The sequence below is a fragment of the Dendrobates tinctorius genome, unplaced genomic scaffold, assembly GCF_039654945.1.
Source record: "Dendrobates tinctorius isolate UK_male_01 unplaced genomic scaffold, ASM3965494v1 ptg000019l, whole genome shotgun sequence".
Taxonomy (NCBI): Eukaryota; Metazoa; Chordata; class Amphibia; order Anura; family Dendrobatidae; genus Dendrobates; species Dendrobates tinctorius.
In genome coordinates, this window is record NW_027361687.1 from 74,724,977 (window position 1) to 74,749,664 (window position 24,688).

At 45.5% G+C, this 24,688-nt stretch overlaps 1 protein-coding gene across 2 annotated transcripts in view; it reads right to left on the minus strand.

Moving 5' to 3' along the window:
• Positions 1–24,688, minus strand: part of CADM3 (cell adhesion molecule 3) — a 456,473-nt gene that overhangs the window by 122,015 nt on the left and 309,770 nt on the right. For both annotated transcript variants that reach the window (XM_073567238.1, XM_073567239.1), the window contains exons 2-5: positions 9,987–10,127; positions 9,501–9,653; positions 9,191–9,328; positions 5,485–5,655 (exon numbers count right to left, since the gene is read on the minus strand). In XM_073567238.1, the coding sequence (XP_073423339.1) occupies positions 5,485–5,655; positions 9,191–9,328; positions 9,501–9,653; positions 9,987–10,127 (603 nt within the window). The remainder of the gene's footprint in view (positions 1–5,484; positions 5,656–9,190; positions 9,329–9,500; positions 9,654–9,986; positions 10,128–24,688) is intronic.

Consider the following 24,688-nt stretch of genomic DNA (forward strand, 5'->3'; position numbering starts at 1 on the left):
AATGGAGATTTTGAATCTCTGCGCACACTTTTGGACACTGGACACTTGTGGATTGTGTGAGGCCCACTGATATCTGAGCGCTATGTGACAGGCTCGATGGCACAGCTGCCTGTGACAAAAGTGACGAGAGGATAATGGAGATTTTGAATCTCTGCGCACACTTTTGGACACTGGACACTTGTGGATTGTGGGAGGCCCACTGATATCTGAGCGCTATGTGACAGGCTCGATGGCACAGCTGTGACAAAAGTGACTAGAGGATAAGGGAGATTGGATTGCTTTTAAAAAAGCAGTTTGCGGAGCAGTGGGTAAACAGCAATGCCAGCGTGTCAGGAAGCCTTAAAAGGCAGCCCAACAACCAACACCACTGATACACCACAATATAGCCTCCCCTTGCACTGCACACACAGTGACTTGTGTGTTGTGCAGGCCAAATCGCTAGCAGCAGAAGCAGTTTTTTTGTCTTCTTCCCTGCCTAACGCTCTCCCTACAGAATCAGCAGCAACCTCTCCCTATACTAAGATCTGCAGAAGTAAGATGGCGGTCGGCGTGCACGCCCTTTTATACCCCCTGTGACTCCCACCAAAGCAAGCCAATCACTTGCATGCCCTTCTGAAAGATGGTGGTGACCCGTGCCTAGGTCATCACGTTGCCCACAGTGTCCGTGGATCCTGATTGGCTGAAAAAGAGCGCAAAACAAACTTTTGAAACGCGACTTTGGCGCGTAAGTCGCCGACCTCGTGGCCGACCTCATCCTAGGGTCGGGTTTCGTTTCATGAAACCCGACTTTGCCAAAAGTCGGCGACTTTTGAATTTTTTCGACCCATTTTGCTCAACTCTAGTCTTCAGATTATCATTTTTCAAATGTCATGTTCAATTAAATTAGTGAACTTTGTAATTCATCTAATTAGACTTAAAATGCGTAATGTTCAACCAAATGAAATAAACTAAAATATTCACATGCATTCACCTTCCACATGGCAAAAAAATGAGTACTAAGTGCTCATAACCTAAAAATAAACATACACAGAAGCATAGAAAAATCTCTCCACACCAAGGCAATGGGGTGCCTTTAGTCGACAGATGTCGCAATACTCGTTTGATGCTTGGGACATCTGTGAATTGCCTAAGAAAGCTTGAGTCTGCTGAAGCTTGAGTCTTTTGAAACTTGAGTCTGCCGAAGCTCAAGTCTGCCAAAGCTCGAGTCTGCTGAAGATTGAATCTGCCGAAGCTGGAGTCTGCCGAAGCGCGAGTCTGCCAAAGTTACAGTTTGCCGAAGCTCGAGTCTGCCGAAGCCAAGTCTACCGAAGATTGAATCTGCCGAAGCTGGAGTCTGCCGAAGCGCGAGTCTGCCGAAGTTACAGTTCGTGTCTTCCAAAGCCCGAATCTGCCAAAACGCGAGTCTACCGAAGCTTGAGTCTTCCGAAGCTCGAGTCTGCCGAAGCCAAGTCTACCGAAGATTGAATCTGCCGAAGCTGGAGTCTGCCGAAGCGCGAGTCTGCCGAAGTTACAGTTCGTGTCTTCCAAAGCCCGAATCTGCCAAAACGCGAGTCTACCGAAGCTCGAGTCTTCCAAAGCCCAAGTCTGCCGAAGCGCGAGTCTACCGAAGCTCGAGTCTTCCGAAGCTCGAGTCTGCCGAAGCCAAGTCTACCGAAGACTGAATCTGCCGAAGCTCGAGTCTTCCAAAGCCCAAGTCTGCCGAAGCGCGAGTCTACCAAAGCTCGAGTCTGCAGAAGCTCGAGTCTGCAGAAGCTCTGGCTCACAGAAGTGGGTCCTAAATGGTCCCTTCTTCAAACACCTGACAGCTCTCTTCACATGTAAATTAGTAAATATTAATATTTAATGTCCCTCTGTTATTCTTCTTGGAAATATAAGTTTACATTGATCAGCACTGATTGGACAGAATAACATCCACTTCTCATCGTTCTTGTACTTTTCCAGGAGGTGCAATAGAGGGTTTTCTAAAATGGCATTGGTCTCAGGTTCTAAAGATGTTAAGAACTTAAGAGAGCAATCTGGAAAAAATCTGATATACTGTATGATGTTATTTCTCATGAAGGTCCTGTGGTGTCAGAGCATGATAAAGCTTAAAGGGGTAATCGGGATGAGAGTGGGGCAGTGACGTACGCTAATGAATAGGGCATGTGCGAGATACCTGCTGCTCCAGCAAGCAAGTCGGCAGATATCTCCCGATGAAGTGAACGGAGCCGGATTACCCCTTTACGAGGGAATCTCTGGACCACTTTAACTCCCTCACCTGAACTCATAAGCCCAAAACACTGATTGTCAGTGTGGGTGGAAAAGCACAACGGGTGCACCGAGTTTTAGGCTTAGTACCGTAATTAATTTCCAGGAGGAATAACAGAGGAATTGCAAAAAGGCAACAAAAAGATATTCCAGAATTCTTCCCTCATGAGGAATGAAGGAAAATGCAGATTTCCTTAGCCAGACAAGTTTTTGGGAGAATCTCGGGCAGATTGTACATAATTGCCATTCCAGCCTTTAGGCAAAACATTCAGTTTCCCGCAGACTGGACAATTCCTGGCAGTGGTTGCCATGGAAACTTGAAAGTTCCGTTCTCCTCCTATAGGCTGCTGACATCGCTTCTACAGGCTGCACTATTGCATATGCCGTAGGACAGGGCTGTGTACGTGGCGGAGATAAGAACTGGTTCAACGCCTAAGCCCAATGTCAGGAGGCTGCAATCACTGGATCGTGGTACGCAAAGTGTTGTAGGGTGCTTATCCAAGCGCTGCTCCCAATCTCAATTCTGGGAGTACTTCCGCTTATTGTGGTTTTAATAGAGGCATTACAGGGGTTGTCTCGTTATCTTTAATGAATTGGAACTTTGCAATCAACTTGTTTTTAAAAACTCTCCCCCTCTCAAAAACGGAAGGATTTTCAAGTTTATTGCTTAGTTGCCTAGGTTACTGGCCACCTCTGCAGTCTATCAGAGGTGGCCAGTCTCTTAGGCAAGGGAGCAACGCCTACAGGCTTCTTTCTATAGAGCTTGTGAGTGCTGCTCTGAAGCTGGTTCCGAAGAGCGCACAGTTTCATGATGCTGGTCTGAACAGTCATAAAATGAGGTGCACACCGTCCCCCACAATCAGTTGTGAGCGGAGAAGGACTTGGCTTATTTCATGTGCAGTGGCCACTACAGGTGAAAAGTGGAATTACATTGACCTCATTCAAATTGCTGGATAAAGACTTGTTCAAGTCCTCCAGAAGAGAGACACGCTTTGCACCAATAGTGACTCTAACCTCTCCGATTCCGATGACTGGGAAGCGGTGTGCTCCTATTAATCAACTTGAGAGCATTTTTACAATTTTTTTTCCAAAAGGGTCCTCCAAAATAAGGCTAAGTTGGTTCTATCAGCCGAAGTTTGTAAAGAAACATGACAGCATGTATTCAGTTCCCCAGCACTGCCCCCACAGGAGAAATGAAGTATTGCATAGTTATCACCCAATGTACTGGGCATTTCATGTAATTTGTGGAGATGCTGGGTCTTCCCGAGAAAGATGCTCTTTACAGCCAGATGTCCCTTCTCCACAGTTTGTGAAAAAATATGACAGCGTGTATTCAGTTCCCCAGCACTGCCCCCACAGGAGACATGAGGTATTACACAGTTAATTTCCCACTTCTTTTGCTTTTTATGTAATCCATGGAGATCCTGGATCCTCCAGAGATGGATGCTTTTTATACCTTTAAGTCCAGTCTGACTAATAATAGAGATCTAGATAAAAAAAATACTACAAATTCCATAATAAAAGCAGAAGCACCCAAGAATCAGTTGTGATTGGCAAATGTCACCTGCAATGACCACGACAGGAGAAATGTGGTACTACATGGCCCTCATTGACATAAGACTCCTCCAGAATGAGAGACCAAGGCCAACTCTGACCTGTGTGACACCCCATTGACCTACACAGGACAGGGGCTGTAACAGTCCTAGCAGTAAATCATTTATTAATGTATGAAATCTTCTAAACACAGCGTAGTCCTTGGGGGTAATGCTCCACACTCAATGGCATCAATTATCACCAATTACATGTGACATCATAAGAGCCAAAAATAACTGGTGCAAATGATCACATAATGCAATCATTCTGGGTAAATGAAGAGCTATTCCTGGAGGAGACGTCCCTCATTTATACATTTCCTGGTGTGAGGAGGGTGCTAATAGCCTACAGTAGAAGGGTCAATGGACTGCTCAATCTCCTTCCACAGTAATTACATACAGGTAACAAGAGAACCGAGGGATGCAAGCACAGCAAATCCTCAGACGCGGCAAAACAGCAATTAGTTTATCGTTTTCTACTATTTTCCACATAAAAAGAGCATAACATTAGATGTTTTAAGGAGGAATCCTCTTTAAAGGGGGCCTATTACTTGCCATAAATATATATATTTTTTTTTAACTGGTGTGAATGCCGCTGTCTTCCTGAATCCGGCGATGTATTTATTTTGTCTCTGCGTCTCTCCATTCCTGAAATGTGGCCCTTTCTTCCTTGTATATAAATCTAGTCTTGTTGACAAGAGGGTGTGGTCCTCAACCTGTGGGCGGTTTTATCTGGAATACACCCTCTTGGATAACAAGAGTAGACTTATATACAAAGAAGAGGGGGCCATATCTCTGGAACGGAGAGGCGCAGAAAAAAAAGAAAATTATCTTCGGATTCAGGAAAACGGAGGCATTTACACCTGGTAAACATATTACATGTTTATAGCAAGTGATAGGTCTTCTTTAAAAGGCTTATCTAAGGAAGTTTCTTTTTTAAATACATTATCCTAAAAAGTCCATTTTGGGTTTATTAGAGGTCTGAGGCTAAAGAAGAAGGTTCCAGGTTTTCCTGCAGTAGTAGCGCCACTCTTGTGTATAGGCTATATCTGGTATTGCAGTTTAGACCAATAAACTTGAAATGGGCTTAGTTGCAATACTAATTCCCTTTTATGAACAAGAATGGTGCCTATTGCAACATACTGAAAATAACTCTCTTTTCTAATACTTGAAAGGATCTTAGTTGACAAACAGCGCCATTCTTGACTATAGACTACAACTGTTCACTCATTCAGGTCTTATCAATTTGAATGGGGCTGAGTTGCAATACCAGGTGCATCCTGTAGACATGGGAGGCACTGTTTCTGGCAAAAAAAAACCCTGATTTTTTTCTGATTTTAGATAACCCTTTAAAGGACTTGAGAAACACTAGAGCAGTAATTAGGTAGAACAGGTTAACTGTCCCGCTATTGAAGACAACACTGCTTGTGAACTTGACACTTAAAAATATGGCAAGACCGAGAACAGCCAAGAAACTAATTGTAAACCATGAGTCTGACAACATATGAACTTCTAAGCTCAAGAGGAACCATCTAAGAAGTTTCGGTGGTTCTCAACCACACCCTGATTCCGACGTCCACATGCAACCACAAGTACTATTACCACACAACGACTACGACCATGGGTATAAGAAACGTGCACTTACACAGGACCTGAAGCTTCTGGCTGGATGACTTGAATGTGTTGGGCATTGACTCATGGCCTACAGTGCAGGTAATCTCCATCTGGTCATCATCTTTGGTCACTGGGAAGCTGATGAGGCTCACAACCGTGAAGGTTTTGCCGTTGGCATCTTTCGTCTCAGAGTTTCGAGCTCCTGAAGGATGACAGAAGCAAATAAAAGTGAGAATGGTTCTATGGATGGACATCCCACCACCTTCCTAGGGTTATCCTATACCCATGTATGGGACGGAAGGGGGCGTAGCTGTCAGTTCTCGACACACTTTGCTCTAAAAATGATATCAGGGCCAGATGGGCATTTGGCAAATGAAAAATAGGCAAGTCTGGTAGGGCAGTTGGCTGTTCAAGTCCTAAAGACACCAATATCGCTAGAAATTCTGCCTATATAAATCTAGACTTGTTAGGCAAAGGGGCATGATCCTCAACTATTCTCTGTGGGTGTCTTCATTAGGACCATGCCTACTTGGCTGACAAGACAAGATTAATATACGGACTAAAGGTGGCCATCAGGAACGGAGAGGAACAAAGGGAAAATAATGCTATTTCCTAGCGGCCAGATACTTTAAAGGGATTGTCCAGACATCCTATGTCTCAGAATAGGGTATCCATCCCGGACTTGTGGGGGTCCGAAACCCGACACCCCCACCATCCTATGTCTCAGAATAGGTCATCCGTCCCAGACTGGTGGGGGTCCGCTACCCGACACCCCACCATCCTATGTCTCAGAATAGGGCATCTGTCCCAGATTGGTGGGGGTCTGCTACCCGACACCCCCACCATCCTATGTCTCAGAATAGGTCATCCATCCCAGACTGTTGGGGGTCCGCTACCTGTCACTCTCTCTGAACAGGTGTTATCAGCTCCATTAGCATAGATACTACATTTTGTCATACCATCTTTGCCTAGTACATGAGATAGCCATAAAGGCATTTACCAGACGTATTTTATTGACATTTCTTATAGGGGTTATCCACTTTTGGGGACCATTTTTTTCTTACTTAGATGCAAGTATAGTTTACTAAAAATCATTTTAGATTTGGTTTTCATTTAAATGTTTGTAGTGCTTGCCTTCTGTAGTCTCTGTGTTACTTTATTATTGCTGGCTGCAGAATGAGCTAACTGAGAATCTGTCAGTGAGCTCATTCTGGCAGTCCAATGGGAGAGTGTGTAACTCTATCAATCTTTTTCTGAGCTCTTCTCAGCTGATTGATGACCACATACCACATCAAAGCTGAATGTGCAGAAAAATAAATGATGCAAAATTTGTAATGAAACCCATCTGTAAAAATTAACATAAAAAGTTTTGATGGAAAAAAGCTTTCCTTCACTATGCAGGTCATGCAAGTCTGAAGAGCTAGGGCCAGCTCCAGATTTACGCTGACTCTTGGGCAGCAAAGTCTCAGTGGATCCCTCTTTGCTTTTGATTTTTCTTCCTTGCCTTCCAAGCACTGTCACGTTTTTATTTTTTGGTCAATAGTGTTATTAAAAGGCTTTCAGCTGTAGTTTGTATCAGTACCAATTGGGGGTCCGTACGACTTTCTGGTCTCTTTTTATTCCATTTTTTGGGGGAGGGGAGGGTTAAATGAAGTCACCAAAAAGCAGCAATTCTGCCGTACCAATTTTCCTTTGTTGTGTCATTTACAGCATGGGATAAATGTTATTGCGTATTTGCTGTGACAGTTACGAATGTGGCGAATGTATGTTAACTTTCAATGTTTGGAGGTGAAGAGACCAAAAAACATCAATTCTGAATTCCACATTTTTTCTGTTATGTTGTCTACCGTATGGTATTAATATTGAGATATTTTATTAGTTTCGGACAGTTACAAACTTTTTATATTTTTTTAAAAATATTTCTACATTTTTTTCATTGATTTGTTATTTTTTTTCCAGGGTAAATGAACCTCCGGTTGCTTGTAGAATTGCTAATTTACTGATCTCCAGTGAAGCCCCACCACAAGCGGAGAAACATGGCACACACACCTTCAATAGACCCTCGTGTGCCATGAGAATGTCATCGATACCACACAGTCAAGCTGAAAGACAACAGAAGGGATATCACCCCAATATGGAACCTCGGGGGCCGGCAGTACAACCCTGGTGATACCTGTGCACAGATGTCGTAAGCTTATGTACGGCAGATGGTGCCAATGCAAATCCAAGATGTGTGGATCCGCTGAGTGGTGACCTTCGGTGAGCTCGTTGTTTCAACTCATGGAAACCATTTTGTACTTACGGTAATCCCAATTGTTGTTTTCTGTGACGTTCTTGGATGATCCGTCTTCGTCTGCTTTGCTCTGATTGGGAGCGCGGTTACGTAAGGGGAAAGATTAGCTAGTCACTTTGTTTTAAGGACGAGCAGAAACCGAGCCTTTGATCTTCAGAAGCGCGAGGATTTACAATGGGGCTCGGTGACAATGTTTTTGCACTGTAACATCAAAGGGCAACTTACAGTAAGAGTGAAATGTTCATAAATACACCATGAAGATGGCGGCGGCACACGCGGGAGCTCTGTGAAATAACAAAAGCCCCCCGTATCTGTACATCGATGTCCCACCGCTTGTAGCCATCAGCTAATGGCTGAGAAGAAAGACCCTACGGCAAACTTGCGGTTGGGTTCCTGCTTTGGTTCTTTAGTCATAACGGTGTCAGCGCTAAGCAGATACATCCGTGCCTCCTCACACAACCCGAGTCAGACATAATGGGAAATACAGAAATCACATTGAGAAAAAAAAATCTTCAAAATGTCAGCTGTCAAGGTGAAATAGAGCAGGAGACAGTGCGAGAACACATCACTTACTGCAAGTGTTCATCTGAAGTCCGGATTATGTGCCGCACCGTGTTACCCATTTGCTTTTTAACGGCTTCCCACCTTAATCGATCTTTTGACGCTTTCAGCTTTATTTCATTTTTAAAAAATATTTGTTATTCAACTAAAGGTCTTAATTGTGCGATCATCTGATCAGGGAGATACACCGAGCGGACCTTTCTTAGGCCCACTGGCTGCCTTTTTTAACCTATTGGTATCCAGCGATCATTGTGTAGGGGCATGTGGGGTGACAGAGGGAGACCACAATTGCTAATTCAGCAGCCCTCTGAGGGGGTTAAGTGATCCTGACCATCGCAGCAGAGGATAAGTCCTGGTCACATAAACAGAAACACAAGTGCATGACACTGTAAATAATGGTCAGGAAGCGAGTGACACGAAACGTGCATTGGGGTAGGGAGGCAGTGTGTCGTTGACCTTTGCTATAGGTAATTACCTGCTCTGATATACTATATGTATAGATCACTTTATAACTTTGTGTGTACACAGGCTTACAATTACTAGGCTCTTGTACATCATGAAAACGCCCGAGGCTTAGTCACTTAGCCTCATATGACGTCGTGTGACCTAGAAATCACAAGAGGTTGCCAGGGTCTAGGATGCTGGGAACAAAAATTTTTGCTCAACTTTAAGGAATGAGCTTCATTTATCAAAACTAGAATACCTCATTAAAAAACTAGATGCCTCCTGAAAAAAACAACCAAAACGTATAGTGTAGACTGGGATGAGGGGAGAGAAAGGTAAAATTAAAGACATCTGAAGGACTTAAGGTACTGGGAAAATGTAACCTTAAAAAGCCACATAGATCACTTTGGCAAGTTTCTAGGTCCATGTCACTGCTCACCTTCCAGCTCCTCTGGTCCTTTGTACCACCTGATGTTGGCTGCAGGTTTGCTGCCACTGGTTGTGCACCTCAGTTCTGCATTTTGATTTTCTCTGATTGGCCTATCATATCCAGCGATCTCAGGCTCCTGGGGAACTCCTGAAAATGGAGATGGAGAACTTAATGAGAAGACTGGTCAAGATGCCATGGTGCCCAGCTCTGACCCAAAGTAGCGCCAAATAACACCCTATAGCGGGAAATGACAGAAGGATTCAACATTTAGAGGTTGGATGTTCACATCCTCCATGTCCCCCTCTCTTACTCGACTTACCTAAGACTGTCACCATGGCTTTGGCTGTCCTGACCGGCATGGTGAAGATGGAGCAGGTGTACTCGCCCTCGTCAGACAGGGCCACATTGCTAATACTAATGGACAGCTCGTTCTTTGTGGATTTCACCAGCTGGATTCTACTATCTCTGAGGGCTGTGATGGAAAAATAAAAATAATTTACAAAGGTTAAGCCAAAATTTCTAAACCAGGCCTACAGAGTCGACCCAACACATTTCTACCTATTCCCAAATCATGAAGTCTGTACCCAAAACCCAATATGAGTCATGTCAATGTGATTTCTAGATTTGGCTTTTATTTATGGGTACAAATATGGGTCACATCCAAAGTGAGCATCAAAGGAGTAGTAATAACACAAAAATATAGAGCAATTTTGTGTTGACGTTGAGACAGTGCATTATGCTGTAGCTACCTGCAGTTACCACTAGGGGGAGCATGGAGTCAAGTAACATCAAGGGGTTTACATACCTCTTTTCTCCCCAAAATATAGAGTCTGTTGTGCTGGATTGGACCACTGAAGGGAAGAGTCTTCATGGTCATCCACCGTGCAGGTGAGGGTCATTCGGCCTCCTGTTGCAACCAAAACGTCTGATGTGACTGGTTGGCTGGCTGTGGAGACACAAAAAAAATCCTCACATCAGCTATTTTATTACACTCGGATAAATTCAGCAAGAAATACACAGAAACCGAATAACTACGGTAGGCAAAATCTGTGCCAACATGTGGGCGCCACAACGAGCAATCAGCGCATTCCGGAAGAGTCAAAGTCAGAGCTTCCTCCACCACCGCTACAGGGCCTGAGAAGTGCGAGGACTGTAGAGATCTAACTATCTATCATCTATCTATATGGCAGTCTGTAGTCCGGCAACGGTCCTCAGTGTGTACTAACACAGCGATGGGGGTAATCTCCATGTGGGGAAAGATTACCACCGAACACAGAACTGTGCAGAAAAGCTGATTATTCGAAGCTAAAGTGTGAGATGCGGAAAGACACGCCGTGACCCTCAGCTCTTCAGCAAATGCACCCTTCTGAAAGTCGGCAAGTGCATTACACTAATGGAGAGCCATTATCAGGAGGAAGACCGGCTCTTAAGTGTGCCATCATTGTAATCCCAGAGATAAATGTGCTGGAGAATTACTGTACGGAAATTCCTGCATGTCCTACATCAGTCAGCATAGTCAACTCTTCTCATCATATGCTGCCACCAACATCTACAGAATCTATCTAGCTATCTATCCCATATCTATCTATTTATTTATCTATAAATCTGTCTATCAATCCATCTATCTATCTCTCTATCATCTATCTATCTATCTATCCATCTATCTTTCTATTATCTATCCATCTATCTATCATCTATATATCTATCTATCTATCTATCTATTATCTATCTATCCATCTATCTTTCTATTATCTATCCATCTATCTATCATCTATCTATCTATCTATCTATCTATCTATTATCTATCTATCCAGCTATCTTTCTATTATCTATCCATCTATCTATCATCTATATATCTATCTATCTATTATCTATCTATCTATCTATCTATCTATTTATCTATCTATCTATCCCAAATCTATCTATCTATCTCTCTATCATCTATCTATCATCTATCTCTCTATCATCTATCTATCTTTCTATGTATCTATCTATCCCATATCTATATACCTATCTAACTATCTAAGTATGATCTATCTATTAATCTATTTTTATTATTATTTATTATTATAGCGCCATTTATTCCATCTATCTATTCTATCTATCTATCTATCATCTATTATCTATCACCTATCTATTATCGATCATCTATCTATCTTTCTATTATCTATTAACTATTTAACTACATATTATCTATCTATTATCTAACTATCTATCTATTATCTATCTATCTATCATCTATTATCGATGATAGAAGAAGGCTAGAGAAGAAGGGAAGAATGGAGAAGGAAAGGCTAGAGAAGAACGGAAAGCTGGAGGAGAGAAGGCTAGCAACATCTGGAACAGATGGGAAGACTACAGAAGAAGGAAAGACTGGAGAAGGGAAGGCTAGAGAAGAAGGAAAGGATGGAGAAGATTGGAAGGCTTGTGAAGAAGTGAAGGTTAGAGAAGTAGTAGAGGCCGGAGAATAAAGGAAAGCTGAATACCACTCTGAGAAGGTTGTTGCTGGAGTCAGTGTCCAGCTTTATGGGATGTTCATTAAAGAAATGGAATCCTAGTGAGGAACCCCAAAATATAAATCTCCAGGTACAGCGACAATTTGTATGGTGAGGCTAACCGTAACATCGTCTGCTGCTATTAGAAACCCACAGGACGTCAATTATGAAACTAGGAGAATCCCATAAGTTTCCGCAGCAGAGATCGCGCCTTACAGCGCTTATCATCACGCCCGCCTTAATCGAAAACACATCGCCGTAATTACGCCTTTTCCATCGTTTTAACCTTCTTAAAGGTCAACATATCAGAGGAGAGGAAAATCCTGACGTGCGGCGTCTCAGCATTGTGTTCTGATGACTGCGGTGTCAGATTTAGACAAGGTCTAATTGGATCCTAAAAATTGATTCCTAGTAACAAAGCAAAGAAATCTCATGACTGGTAATAGGAAAAGTAGAAAAAAGGATTCATTCATCTCTATCTACTTGCCTTCCATCCGCCCATCCGGTCATCCATCCATCCACCCACCCATCTATCTTACAGCATACCTATTTATTCATGTATTTCAATATTTAATTTGTCTACTTATTTCGTTTATCTCTTTATTTTTTCTGTTTTTTATTTTTTTATTTATCTATTTTTTCTTTTTTTCTCTATTTATCTACTTATTTTATCATTCAATTATTTATCTCCTTACCTTTTTTCTGTTTTTTATCCAATTTATTTATATTTTATCTAGTTTATCCTTTTTTATCAAATTATTTATTTATGTAATTATTAATCTGTTTTTATCTAATTATCTAATTTTTCATTTAATTATTTTTTATCAAATCATTTATTTTTTCTATGTAATTATCTAAAATTTTAGTGAATCATTCTAATAATTTATCTTTTTGTAGCTATTTTTTCTCACATTATGTATCTTATTTTTTATCTAATTATTTATCTTTTCTATCTAATTATTTATCCATGTATTATTTTGTATAATCATTTATCTATTTGCTGTTTATTATTATTTTATTATTATTTATTCTCTCATTTATTTAATGATTCTTCTATTTATATTTTATCTAAACATTTATCTAATTTTGATTTAATTACTATTACTTTTTATATACAGTATCTATTTTTATCTAATCATCCATTTTTTATTTATGTTTTCATTTATTTTTTTCAATTCATCTCAATGATTTTTAAAACCGAAGCCTGGGATAAGATTCGTTCGTGTGACGAGAGGCCGGTCTTTAACAACGTGTGACTCTAGGAGGCGCTGTGTGAAGATTTGTTGCTATACTTGGTCCTCAGGAGACACTAACATCTTAGACATCAGGCTTAACCCATTAGGTGCTGTATGGTTTGTTTTTTCTGTATGACCCCACCCGGCTTGCCGTATATGGCGTCCCTGTCGTTTGGCTGTAATTGCACCCCCCTCTGGTGGCTTACAGTATTTATGAACCTGCAGACTCTTCTGAATGGCCTCTCCGCTGTGTAAGATGAGTCGTAAAGCAGAAGTTTATTGATCTTGAGTCTTTCTCCCGGACGCTCCATAGGAATAAACATAAAAATACCCAAAATCATCTGTCCAGATGGAACCTTTAGTTTTCTCTGTCTTAATCTTCCTGGTTCATGAGAAGATGCCAGAACTGCAGTAAAGACTGACACTAGAGAGCAGGAGATTAGAACTGTGACACAATATGATCTTCTCTTCTTTAGTGTTAAAAGTGTGTGGAAGGTTTAATGGCCAAAATGTAGGAAATGTGAGACAAGTCTGAGGCAATGTGTGCACGGGATCCTTGCCGCCACCTCTGTAAGAATGTACAGAGAGGCAATGTGTATGGGGTCCTCGCTGGCGCCTGTGTAGGTATGTACAGAGAGGCAATGTGTACAGGGTCCTCGCCAACAACCGTGTAGGTATGTACAGAGAGCCAATGTGTGTCCTTGCAGGCGCCCAGTGTAGGTATGTACAGAGAGCCAATGTGTATGGTCTATGCCCGTGTATGTACAGAGAGGCAATGTGTACGAGGCCTTCGCTGGTGCCCATGTAGGTACTGCAAAGAGGCAATGTGTACGGGGTCCTCACCGGCGCTCGTGTAGGTATGTACAGGTAGGCAATGTGGATCGGGTCCGCGCCGGCGCTCGTGTAGGCTTGTACAGTGAGGTAATGTGTATGGGGTCCCCGCTAGCGTCCGTGTATTTCCGTGCAGCGAGGTAATGTGAACGGGGTCCACGCTGGTGCCCATGTAGATATGTCAGCGAGGTAATGTGTACAGGGTCCACGCTGGCACTCGCTTAGGTATGTACAGAGAGGTAATGTGTGTCCTTGCCAGCAGCAGTGTAGGTATGTACAGAGAATTTATTTGTACAAGATCATCGCCGGCGCCCGTATAGGTATGTATTGAGAGACAATGTGTACAGGGTCATGTGGGTATGATCAGAGAGGAAATGTGTGCACTTGCTGGCGTCAGTGTAGGAATGTACTGAGAGGTTATGTGTACGGGATCCTCGTCGGTGCCTGTGAAGGTATGTACTGAGAGGCTATGTGTACGGGGTCCTCGCCGGTGCCTGTGTAGGTATGGACAGAGAGGCTATGTGTACGGGGTTCTCACCAGAGCCTGTGTAGGTATGTACAGAAAGGCAATGTATATGGGGTTCTCGCCAGTGCCCGTGTAGGTATGTACAGAGAGGCTATGCGTATGGGTCCTCGCCAGCGCCCGTGTAGGTACGTACAGAAAGGCTACATGTACAGGGTCCTCGCCGAAACCCATGTAGGTTCATACAGTGAGGCAATGTGTGTACAGGGTCCACACCGGTGTCCATGAAGGTATGTACAGAGAGGCTATGTGTACGGGGTCCTCACCGGAGCCTGCATAGGTATGTACAGAGAGGCTTTGTGTAGGGGTTCCTCGCTGGCGCCTGTGTAGGTATATACAGAGAGGCAATGTGTACGGGGTCCTCGTTCGTGCTCATCTAGGAACGTGCAGTTAGGCAATGTGTACGGGGTCCACGCCGGCGCCCGTGTAGGTATGTACAGTGAGGCAATGTGTACGGGGTCTGCGCCGGCGCCCGTGTAGGTATGTACAGAAAGGAAATGTGTGTCCTTGCCGGCACCAGTATAGTTATGTACAGAGAGGCTATGTGTACGGGATCCTCGCCTGAGCCTGCGTACATACCCGTGTAGGTATGTACAGTGAGGCAATGTGTGTGCGGAGTCCTCGCCGCTACCCGAGGTACAGAGAAGCAATGTGTACAGGGTCTGCGCCGGCGCCTGTGTAGGTATGTTGAGAGAGGAAATGTGTGTCCTTGCCGGCGCCAGTGTAGGTATGTACAGAGAGGCAATGTGTACAGAGTCCTCACCAACAACCGTGTAGGTATTTACAGAGAGCCAATGTGTGTCATTTCAGGCGCCAGTGTAGGTATGTACAAAAAGGAAATGTGTATGGGATCCTCGCTGGCGCCTGTGTAGGTATGTCAGTGAGGTAATGTGTACTGGGTCCACGCTGGCGCTCGCGTAGGTATGTACAGAGAGGTAATGTGTACGGGATCCTTGTGTCACGGCACCGCCAGACTCAGGGCCTGCTGTCCCGCCTCGGCCAGTAGGAGGCGCCGGACTATCACATCACCGTCAGACTCAGGGCCTGCTGTCCCGGCCTCGACCACTAGGAGGCGCCGGACTGTCCTATCACCATCTAACACGTGGCCTGCAGTCTCGGCCTTGGTCTCTGGGAGGCGTTGTGCTTCAACCCCGAGTGATGGCGGCGATAGTCATGAGGCTCCTGCGCAGGCGTCCGCTGGACGCAGGCTTCGCTCCTCGGTCAGTCATGAAGGGGCTGGTGCATTACCATCCAGCCTGGTCCTGGGGGCGGTCCGGATGACATCATCAGCCCACGGGCCTGTAAGGGATGACCTGATCCCTCAAATACCTTGGGACTGCTCTTGCAGGCCGCCGGATATATTCTTGGTTCCCCTGCGTGTTACTGTGTGAATTACTGTTGACTGACTCTGACTTTTGCCTGGACTTCTGACCCTTCTTCTGCCTAACGATTCTGTACCTCTGCGACTCTCCTGGTTTATGACTCTGACTTCGGCCTGGATTCTGACTCTGCTTCTGCCTAACGATTCTGTACCTCTGCGACTCTCCTGGTTTATGACACTGACTTCGGCCTGGATTCTGACTCTGCTTCTGCCTAACGATTCTGTACCTCTGCGACTCTCCTGGTTTATGACACTGACTTCGGCCTGGATTCTGACTCTGCTTCTGCCTAACGATTCTGTACCTCTGCGACTCTCCTGGTTTATGACACTGACTTCGGCCTGGATTCTGACTCTGCTTCTGTCTAACGATTCGGTACCTCTGCGACTCTCCTGGTTTATGACTCTGGCTTCGACCTGGTATCTGTCTTTGCTGCTGTCTACCGTTGTTATACCATTTTTGCCCGGCTGGTTTAGTCTCGGATATCATTGCCTTTGTGTCCTGTGTTGGAACACCTTTCTGGCGACCGTCCTGCTCTGGTCATTGCTCCTATTCAGACAGCACCTCCTGGGCTCTGCTATAAATCCAGATCCCTGTATAGGGGTAAAGGGTATCAGTGTTTCCCGGGGTGTTGTCCGGCTGCAGCCCAGACCGCAGGCAGACGTCACACCTTGCAGGCGCCCGCGTAGGTATGTACAGAGAAGCAATGTGTGTCCTTGCCAGCAGCAGTGTAGGTATGTACGGGGAAGCTATGTGTATGAGATCATCGCCGGCGCCCGTATAGGTATGTATAGAGAGGCAATGTGTACAGGGTGCACGGGCACCCATGTGGGTATGTACAGAGAGGAAATGTGTGTACTAGGTGGCACCACTGTAGGTATGTACTGAGAGGTTATGTGTACGGGATCCTCGTCGGTGCCCGTGAAGGTATGTACTGAGAGGCTATGTGTATGGGGTCCTCACCGGTGCCTGTGTAGGTATGTACAGATAGGCTATGTGTACGGGGTTCTCACCGGAGCCTGCATAAGTATGTACAGAGAGGCAATGTGTATGGGGTCCTCGTCGACACCGATGTAGGTACATACAGAGAGGCAATGTGTGTACAGGGTCCTCACCGGTGTCCGTGAAGGTATGTACAGAGAGGCTATGTGTACGGGGTCCTCGCCGGAGCCTGCGTAGGTATGTACAGAGAGGCAATGTGTATGGGGTCCTTGCCAGTGCCCGTGTAGCTATGTACAGAGAGGCTATGTGTTAGGGTTCCTCGCTGGCACCTGTGTAGGTACATACACAGAGGCAATGTGTACGGGGTTCTCGCTCGTGCTCGTCTAGGTACGTGCAGTGAGGCAATGTGTACGGGGTCCACGCCGGCACCCGTGTAGGTATGTACAGACAGACAATGTGTACGGGATACAGAGAGGCAATGTGTACTATACTTGCCGGCACCAGTATAGTTATGTACAGAGAGGCTATGTGTACGGGATCTTCGCCTGAGCCTGCATAGGTATGTACAGAGAGGCAATGCGTGCGGGGTCCTTCCGGCGCCTGTGTATGTATGTACTGTAGTGCAGCAAGGTGGGTGCAGTGTGACAGGCAGTGACCCCAGGAAAAGATAACAGCAAAACGTGTTTAATTTTTCAAACTCATGCAGTGTACAGCACACAGTATCCTCTGGATCGCAGCCGGGAAACAACATAGTTCATAAATGTGTCCGGTTGCCATAAATGTGTCTGGTTGCCGATGGCAACTGTACTATCGTATATGGGGTGCTAGGAGTTCGCTCTGTTGGTTCTGTGCTAGCTCACACAGACGGAACTTCTGCAGAGTCGACTGCTCCGTAGGTTGCAAACTCGAAACTGACCAGCTCAAACTCTAAACTAGAATCTGTGGCCATGGGCCACTTGCAAGAGGAAACGGACTAGCCCGACTACCTTCCTGCAGTCCATTTAAAAAATAAAAGATCATACTGGGTTTTCCTGAACAATTCCTTGGCCAAACAACTTGACCAGGTTCACGCTTACTTTTATTCTGCCTTGTGACTCGCAGGCGTCCTGCTGTGACCACAAGGCCCTCCAGGGGATCTAATACGCTTCTGAGCGCATCCTGGAGGACACATAGCAACCCTCGCAAATGACACCAGTCACTGCCTTACATATCCCCCCTCTGTTCAAACTTGTGGGGTTGAACATTTGTCACCATACATCTGCATTTCCCTGTGACTTACACGCCCAATGTTCTACGGTAAGATTAAAATTTTGCAAACACAGGAACCAACGGGTGACCCGCGCATTTCTCTCCTCGGTGTTCCGCATCCAGACCAAGGGTGAATGATCTGTTACCAAGTGAAATGGTCGACCGAGCAAATAATAACACAGGGACTCAAAGGCCCACTTAATGGCCAGGCACGCCTTCTCCACTACTCTATAAATTTTTCTCGGCCGCGGTGAGTTTCCTACTTAGGTAGGAAACTCTCCGTCCACCTCCTGCGACAGGTGCTCCTAGGCCCACATTAGAGGCATCTGTCTGTACAATGAAGTGTTCCTGAAAGTTGGGGCTAATGAGGACAGGCTGTCCGCACAGCGCCACCTTCATGGATTGGTACGCCTCCTCCACCTGGGGATTCCACCGAACCATGACCAACTTCTTTCCCTTGAGGAGATTGGTCAGGGGTGTTGTTCTCCCTGAAATATTGGGTATAAACCTCTGGTAATACCCAATGTTCCCGAAAAACGCTCTCACCTGTTTGGCGGTAACAGGTCAGGACAAGTTCTAAAGATGATGATGTCAGCTAAGTATGCTTACACATACTTCCGATGGGGTTCCAGCACTATATCCATCAGCCTCTGGAACGTGGCAGGAGCCCCATGTAGTCCAAAGGGCAGGACGACATAGTGGTAAAGGCCCTCTGGTGTTATGAAGGCGGTCTTTTCCTTGGCCGACTCCGGAGGAGGCACCTGCCAATAACCCTGGTCAGATCGAGCATGGTGAAGTACTGGGCCAGACCCAGTCGCTCGATTAGCTTGTCCACCCGGGGCATTGGGTACAGGTCGAACTTCGACACTTCATTTAGTTTACGGAATCATAACAATCCATCTGGCTTCGGGATTACTACAATTGGGCTAGCTCAGTCACTCCGGAATTCCTCAATTACTCCCAGTTGGAGCATTTGTTTTACCTCATGGCTTATCTCCAGGCCTCGGGCCCACAGTACGTTTTCATTCGTACCCTTACATGAAGCTCGGTGACAATGTCATGCTGGATGAGATACGACTGGGTAATCCCTAGAATACATCCGTATTCTCCTGGATCAATTTCCGCACCTCTCACCGCTGTTGTTTCAAGAGGGTGTCTCCTATTTTTACCTCTCCATCGACCTCCGTCCAAACCAACATTGGAGGGTCCCCAGATGACACGTCGGGAGTCACTCCTCTAAGCATACACTCCCGGTTCTTCCATGCTCTCAACAAATGTACGTAATATAACTGTTCGGGTTTCCTTTTCCCATGCTGGCAAACTCAGTAGTTTACTTTCTCCACTTTTTCCCGAACTTCATACGGCCCTTGCCACTTGGCCATAAGCTTGCTTTCAGTGGTGGGCACCAAAGCCAACACCCGATATCCTGCTTTAAAGGAGCGGGCGGTGGTATTTTTGTTATATACACGGCCTTGCGCTGCCTGAGCACCCATCAAATACTCTTTTACAATAGGCCTGACAGCTGCAATTCAGTCCTGCATATTGGCCACGTGCTCAATGACACTCTTATGCAGCGTAGATTCCTGCTCCCACGTCTCTTTGGCTACATCCAGCAGACCACTAGGATGTCTGCCATACAGTAGCTCAAAGGGTGAGAATCCAGTGAACGCCTGCGGTACCTCACTGTTCATAGTTCCGTGAGGACAGGGGTATGTTACAGATTCAACTTTGTGTTCTGAGAACGCCAACAAAGTGGTGGAGCAGTGAGACGTCTGCTCCTTGCTGCACCATCCAGCTCCCCTGTGCTATCTGAGGCTCCGCACAGGAGGTGCGAAGACATCACTAGAAGGCACCTGCTGTTATGTGTGAGGCTCAATATGAATGAGGGACACCAGAAGGTATGGGGGGCACTGGGGCCAATAGAATGTATGACGGGCACTGGGGGACATCAGAATGTATGAGAACTGTGGGCGCATCATTATGTATGAGGGGCACCAGAATGTATGACAGGCACTGGGAACAATCAGAATGTATAGGGGGCACTGGAGATAATCAGAATGTATGAGAACTGTGGGGGCATCATTATGTATGAGGGGCACTGTGGGGGCATCATATTCTATGTTGAAGAACCTTATTTGAGTCATCACACTGTGATGCGGCGCCATGGAAGCATCACACTGGGAGCCATGACAGCTGATGTGTAGTGGATGTGAACATTCCGGGGCCTTACGTATAAAGCAATATTCTGGCTCCATGCCATTTTCTCCTGTGTAGGACTGGATCTCCATCTTTTCCCCGGACACATCAGATGCTTTCTTCTTCCTTTTTCTCTGGGCGTTCCTGGACCCAATATTAATAACATAACCCAGCGCAGGGACGGGCGAGATTGATGACACGGTGTAGCTAGGGAGGCAGCTTTACCAGAGACTGGCGGTGACTAATAGTCCGTCAGATCGCCATGAATCTAATTAATCTGCCGCTTAGTGTTCTGTTTTTATTTCAACATATGATTAACACCTTCACTGCCACTTTGCCATCCAGGGTGTAGGGAAAGTCGAGTACACATTTCTGAAAATTCAAAATTGTGGATGATGTGATCTGTGTGTGCCTATCAGTACACTCTCCCCACCCGATGGCTAGCCAAAATCTGTCCATCTATCTATCTATCTATCTATCTATCTATCTATCTATCTATCTTATCTTGAGGCCACCAGAATGGTAAAGCTTTAATTCAGGCACCTGCAGTACCCCCACTGACCACATTGCCATCATCAACTCTTTTCCACAGACATCAATGAAACGGCACCACCATTAACCAAAAGCCCAAATATGGACATTTCTTTATTAATTACAATAACTCTGCTATAAAACCTAGTATAGTAAGAATATTCATATATGTAAGAATAGAATTATATTTTGAAGAAGTATAATGTTTGAATAGACTATACGGTATTATCCCTTTAAGTTCCTGTCCGGACCTGTCGAAACATGCAGTCCTGATCACGGTTGAATGGCGTGTTCTTTCGGAGCCCTTCATCATGCATTTATATACATTAAACTCATTTGTCTATTGAGGCATGACCTCCCCCTTCCTTCCAGCCATGTCTATGTACGAATCCCATGTATAGAGCGTTTAATAGATATTTTACAACCTGCAGCCATGCAGCCCTGTTATTAATCTTACACAAGGGTTATTATCACATAATAACAGTCTCACTTAAGATCTAGCATTATACTGGATAATCTCTCAAGCTCGTGGCATGGGGCTGCTGGGTAATCACCATGCAAAATATGTCAATAATTCATTACTGCGCCTGCTGGAAATGCAGATATGTGACAGGCACACTACCAGAGCCGGCATCAAAATTCAGTAAAAATGTTGGGTAAAAATTAAGTAAAAGTGAAAATTGCTAAATATTTCATTTATGACTCGGTATCTCTGCCATAAAACGGTTTCTCTAATTTGTTGCCTGCGGAGAGAATTTAGATAAAGTCTAAACTTCTGGATCCACAGTCGCAGAATGTGTTCCCTAATTACAAGCATGCACAAAGGGCAGCATACCCCGCCTAATGAGAATCCACAACACCTGGGGGCGCACATGTGGCTGTAACAGGAACCATGAGAAATGCGGCCGCAGAGGGGGTTTAAAGGGGTTTTCTAACTATATAACTTAATGATAGATGGGGGTCTCAAAGTCTCTGATCTGAATGTAGCGGTAATGAGCATGCTCTGCTATAGGCGGAGGGACCAGAGAGCTGGGGGTCTAATCACTGGGGAAACTCATAGTCCCCATGAGAATGTAGAAGTAATGAGCATGCTCTGCTATAGGCGGAGGGACCAGAGTGCTGGGGGTCTAATCACTGGGGAAACTCATAGTCCCCATGAGAATGTAGAAGTAATGAGCATGCTCTGCTATAGGCGGAGGGACCAGAGTGCTGGGGGTCTAATCACTGGGGAAACTCATAGTCCCCATGAGAATGTAGAAGTAATGAGCATGCTCTGCTATAGGCAGAGCGACCAGAGTGCTGGGGGTCTAATCACTGGGGAAACTCATAGTCCCCATGAGAATGTAGAAGTAATGAGCATGCTCTGCTATAGGCGGAGGGACCAGAGTGCTGGGGGTCTAATCACTGGGGAAACTCATAGTCCCCATGAGAATGTAGAAGTAATGAGCATGCTCTGCTATAGGCAGAGCGACCAGAGTGCTGGGGGTCTAATCACTGGGGAAACTCATAGTCCCCATGAGAATGTAGAAGTAATGAGCATGCTCTGCTATAGGCGGAGGGACCAGAGTGCTGGGGGTCTAATCACTGGGGAAACTCATAGTCCCCATGAGAATGTAGAAGTAATGAGCATGCTCTGCTATAGGCGGAGGGACCAGAGTGCTGGGGGTCTAATCACTGGGGAAACTCATAGTCCCCATGAGAATGTAGAAGTAATGAGCATGATCTACTATAGGCGGAGGTACCAGAGTGCTGGGGGGTCTAATCACTGAGGAAACTCATAGTCCCCATGAGAATGTAGAAGTAATGAGCATGCTCTGCTATAGGCGGAGGGACCAGAGTGCTGGGGGTCTAATCACTGGGGAAACTCATAGTCCCCATGAGAATGTAGAAGTAATGAGCATGATCTACTATAGGCGGAGGTACCAGAGTGCTGGGGGGTCTAATCACTGGGGAAACGCATAGTCCCCATGAGAATGTAGCAGTAATGAGCATGATCTACTATAGGCGGAGGTACCAGAGTGCTGGGGGGTCTAATCACTGGGGAAACGCATAGTCCCCATGAGAATGTAGCAGTAATGAGCATGCTCTGCTATAGGCGGAGGTACCAGAGAGCTGGAGTCTAATCACTAGGGAATCTCATAGTCCCCATGAGAATGTAGCAGTAATGAGCATGCTCTGCTATAGGCGGAGGGACCAGAGAGCTGGGGGTTTTATCACTGGGGAAACTCATAGTCCCAATGAGAATGTAGCAGTAATGAGCATGCTCTGCTATAGGCGGAGGGACCAGAGAGCTGGGGGTTTTATCACTGGGGAAACTCATAGTCCCCATGAGAATGTAGCAGTAATGAGCATGCTCTGCTATAGGTGGAGGTACCAGAGAGCTGGAGTCTAATCACTAGGGAATCTCAAAGTCCCCAAGAGAATGTAGCAGTAATGAGCATGCTCTGCTATAGGCGGAGGGACCAGAGAGCTGGGGGTTTTATCACTGGGGAAACTCATAGTCCCCATGAGAATGTAGCAGTAATGAGCATGCTCTGCTATAGGTGGAGGTACCAGAGAGCTGGAGTCTAATCACTAGGGAATCTCAAAGTCCCCATGAGAATGTAGCTATAGTGAGCATGCTCTGCTTTAGGCGGAAGGACCAGGAAGCAGGAGGTTTAATCACTGGAGAGTCTCAAAGTCTCTGATCTGAATCTAGAGGTAACGAGCATGCTCTACTATAGGGGGAGGGTCTAGAAAGCTGGGGGTCCAATCAATGGGGAGTCTCAAAGTCCCCGGTGAGAATCTAACATTAATAAGCATGCTCTGCTATAGGAGGAGGGGCCAGAGAGCTGCGGGTCTAATCACTGGGGGGTCTCAAAGTCTCTGATCTGAATGTTGCTGTAGTGATCATGCTCTGCTATATGTGGATGGACCAGAGAACTGGGGGTCTAATCACTGGGGAATCTTATAGTCCCCGTTGAGAATGTAGCAGGAATGAGCATGCACTGCTATAGGTGGAGGCACCAGGAAGAAGGAGGTCTAATCACTGGGGAGTCTCTGATCTGAATGTACCTGTTGTGAGAATGCTCTGATATAGGTGGAAGGACCAGGAAACTGGGAGTCTAATCACTGGGGGAATCTCAAAGTCCCCATGAAAATGTAGCTGTAGTGAGCATGCTCTGCTATAGGCGGAGGGACCAGAGAGCTGAAGGTCTAATCACTGGGGAATCTCAAAGTTCCCAGTGAGAATGTAGAAGTAATGAGCATGCTCTGCTATAGGAGCAGGGACCAGGAAGATGGGGGTCTAATCACTGGGGAGTCTTATAGCCCCTGGTGAGAATGTACCTGCTGTGAGCATGCTCTGCTATAGGCGGAGGGAGCAGAAAGCAGGGGGTCTAATCACTGGGAAGTCTCAAAGTCCCAGGTGGGAATGTAGCAGTAATGAGCATGCTCTCCTATAGGCGGAAGGACCAGGAAGCTGAGAGTCTAATCACTGGGGGATCTCAAAGTTCCCAGTGAGAATGCAGAAGTAATGAGCATGCTCTGCTATAGGCGGAGGGACCAGGAAGATGGGGGTCTAATCACTGGGGAGTCGTATTCCCCGGTGAGAACGTTGCTGTAGTGAGCATGCTCTGCTATAGGCGTCAGGACCATTACACCATTACAGGTCTTCTACCCATAATTTCAGATACACATCCCCTTACTCTACGGGGAACATATGAAGGTAACTTTTTGGGTGCCATAAAGTAGCCCCGTACTTGGCTTGTCATGTAGATCAGTGGACTAAATTGTCCATGTAGGTGAAGTTCTTCCTATCAACCAATACTAAACAATAGTCCAGTCTGTCTTCAAATTTCTAACGTAAAAATCCTAGAAATCTGGCAAAGATCCATCCTATTCTAGAACTCTCAATATTTACAGTAGCTACAGATTGGCCACGAAGTAAAGCTTAGTGTGCCTGGTCCCCACTACAGCCAGAGACAAGCCTTCTCCATGCCTCCTCTTTCACTTGAACTAGTCCGTAGGACCAGAATTCCCACCTTCAGAGGTTTTCTCCTTATGATGTCAGGTACACCCCCCCCCCCACTCTAGGGGAACATATCAAGTCAAGTTTTTGGGTGCCACAAAGTCGCGCCGCTCTTGAC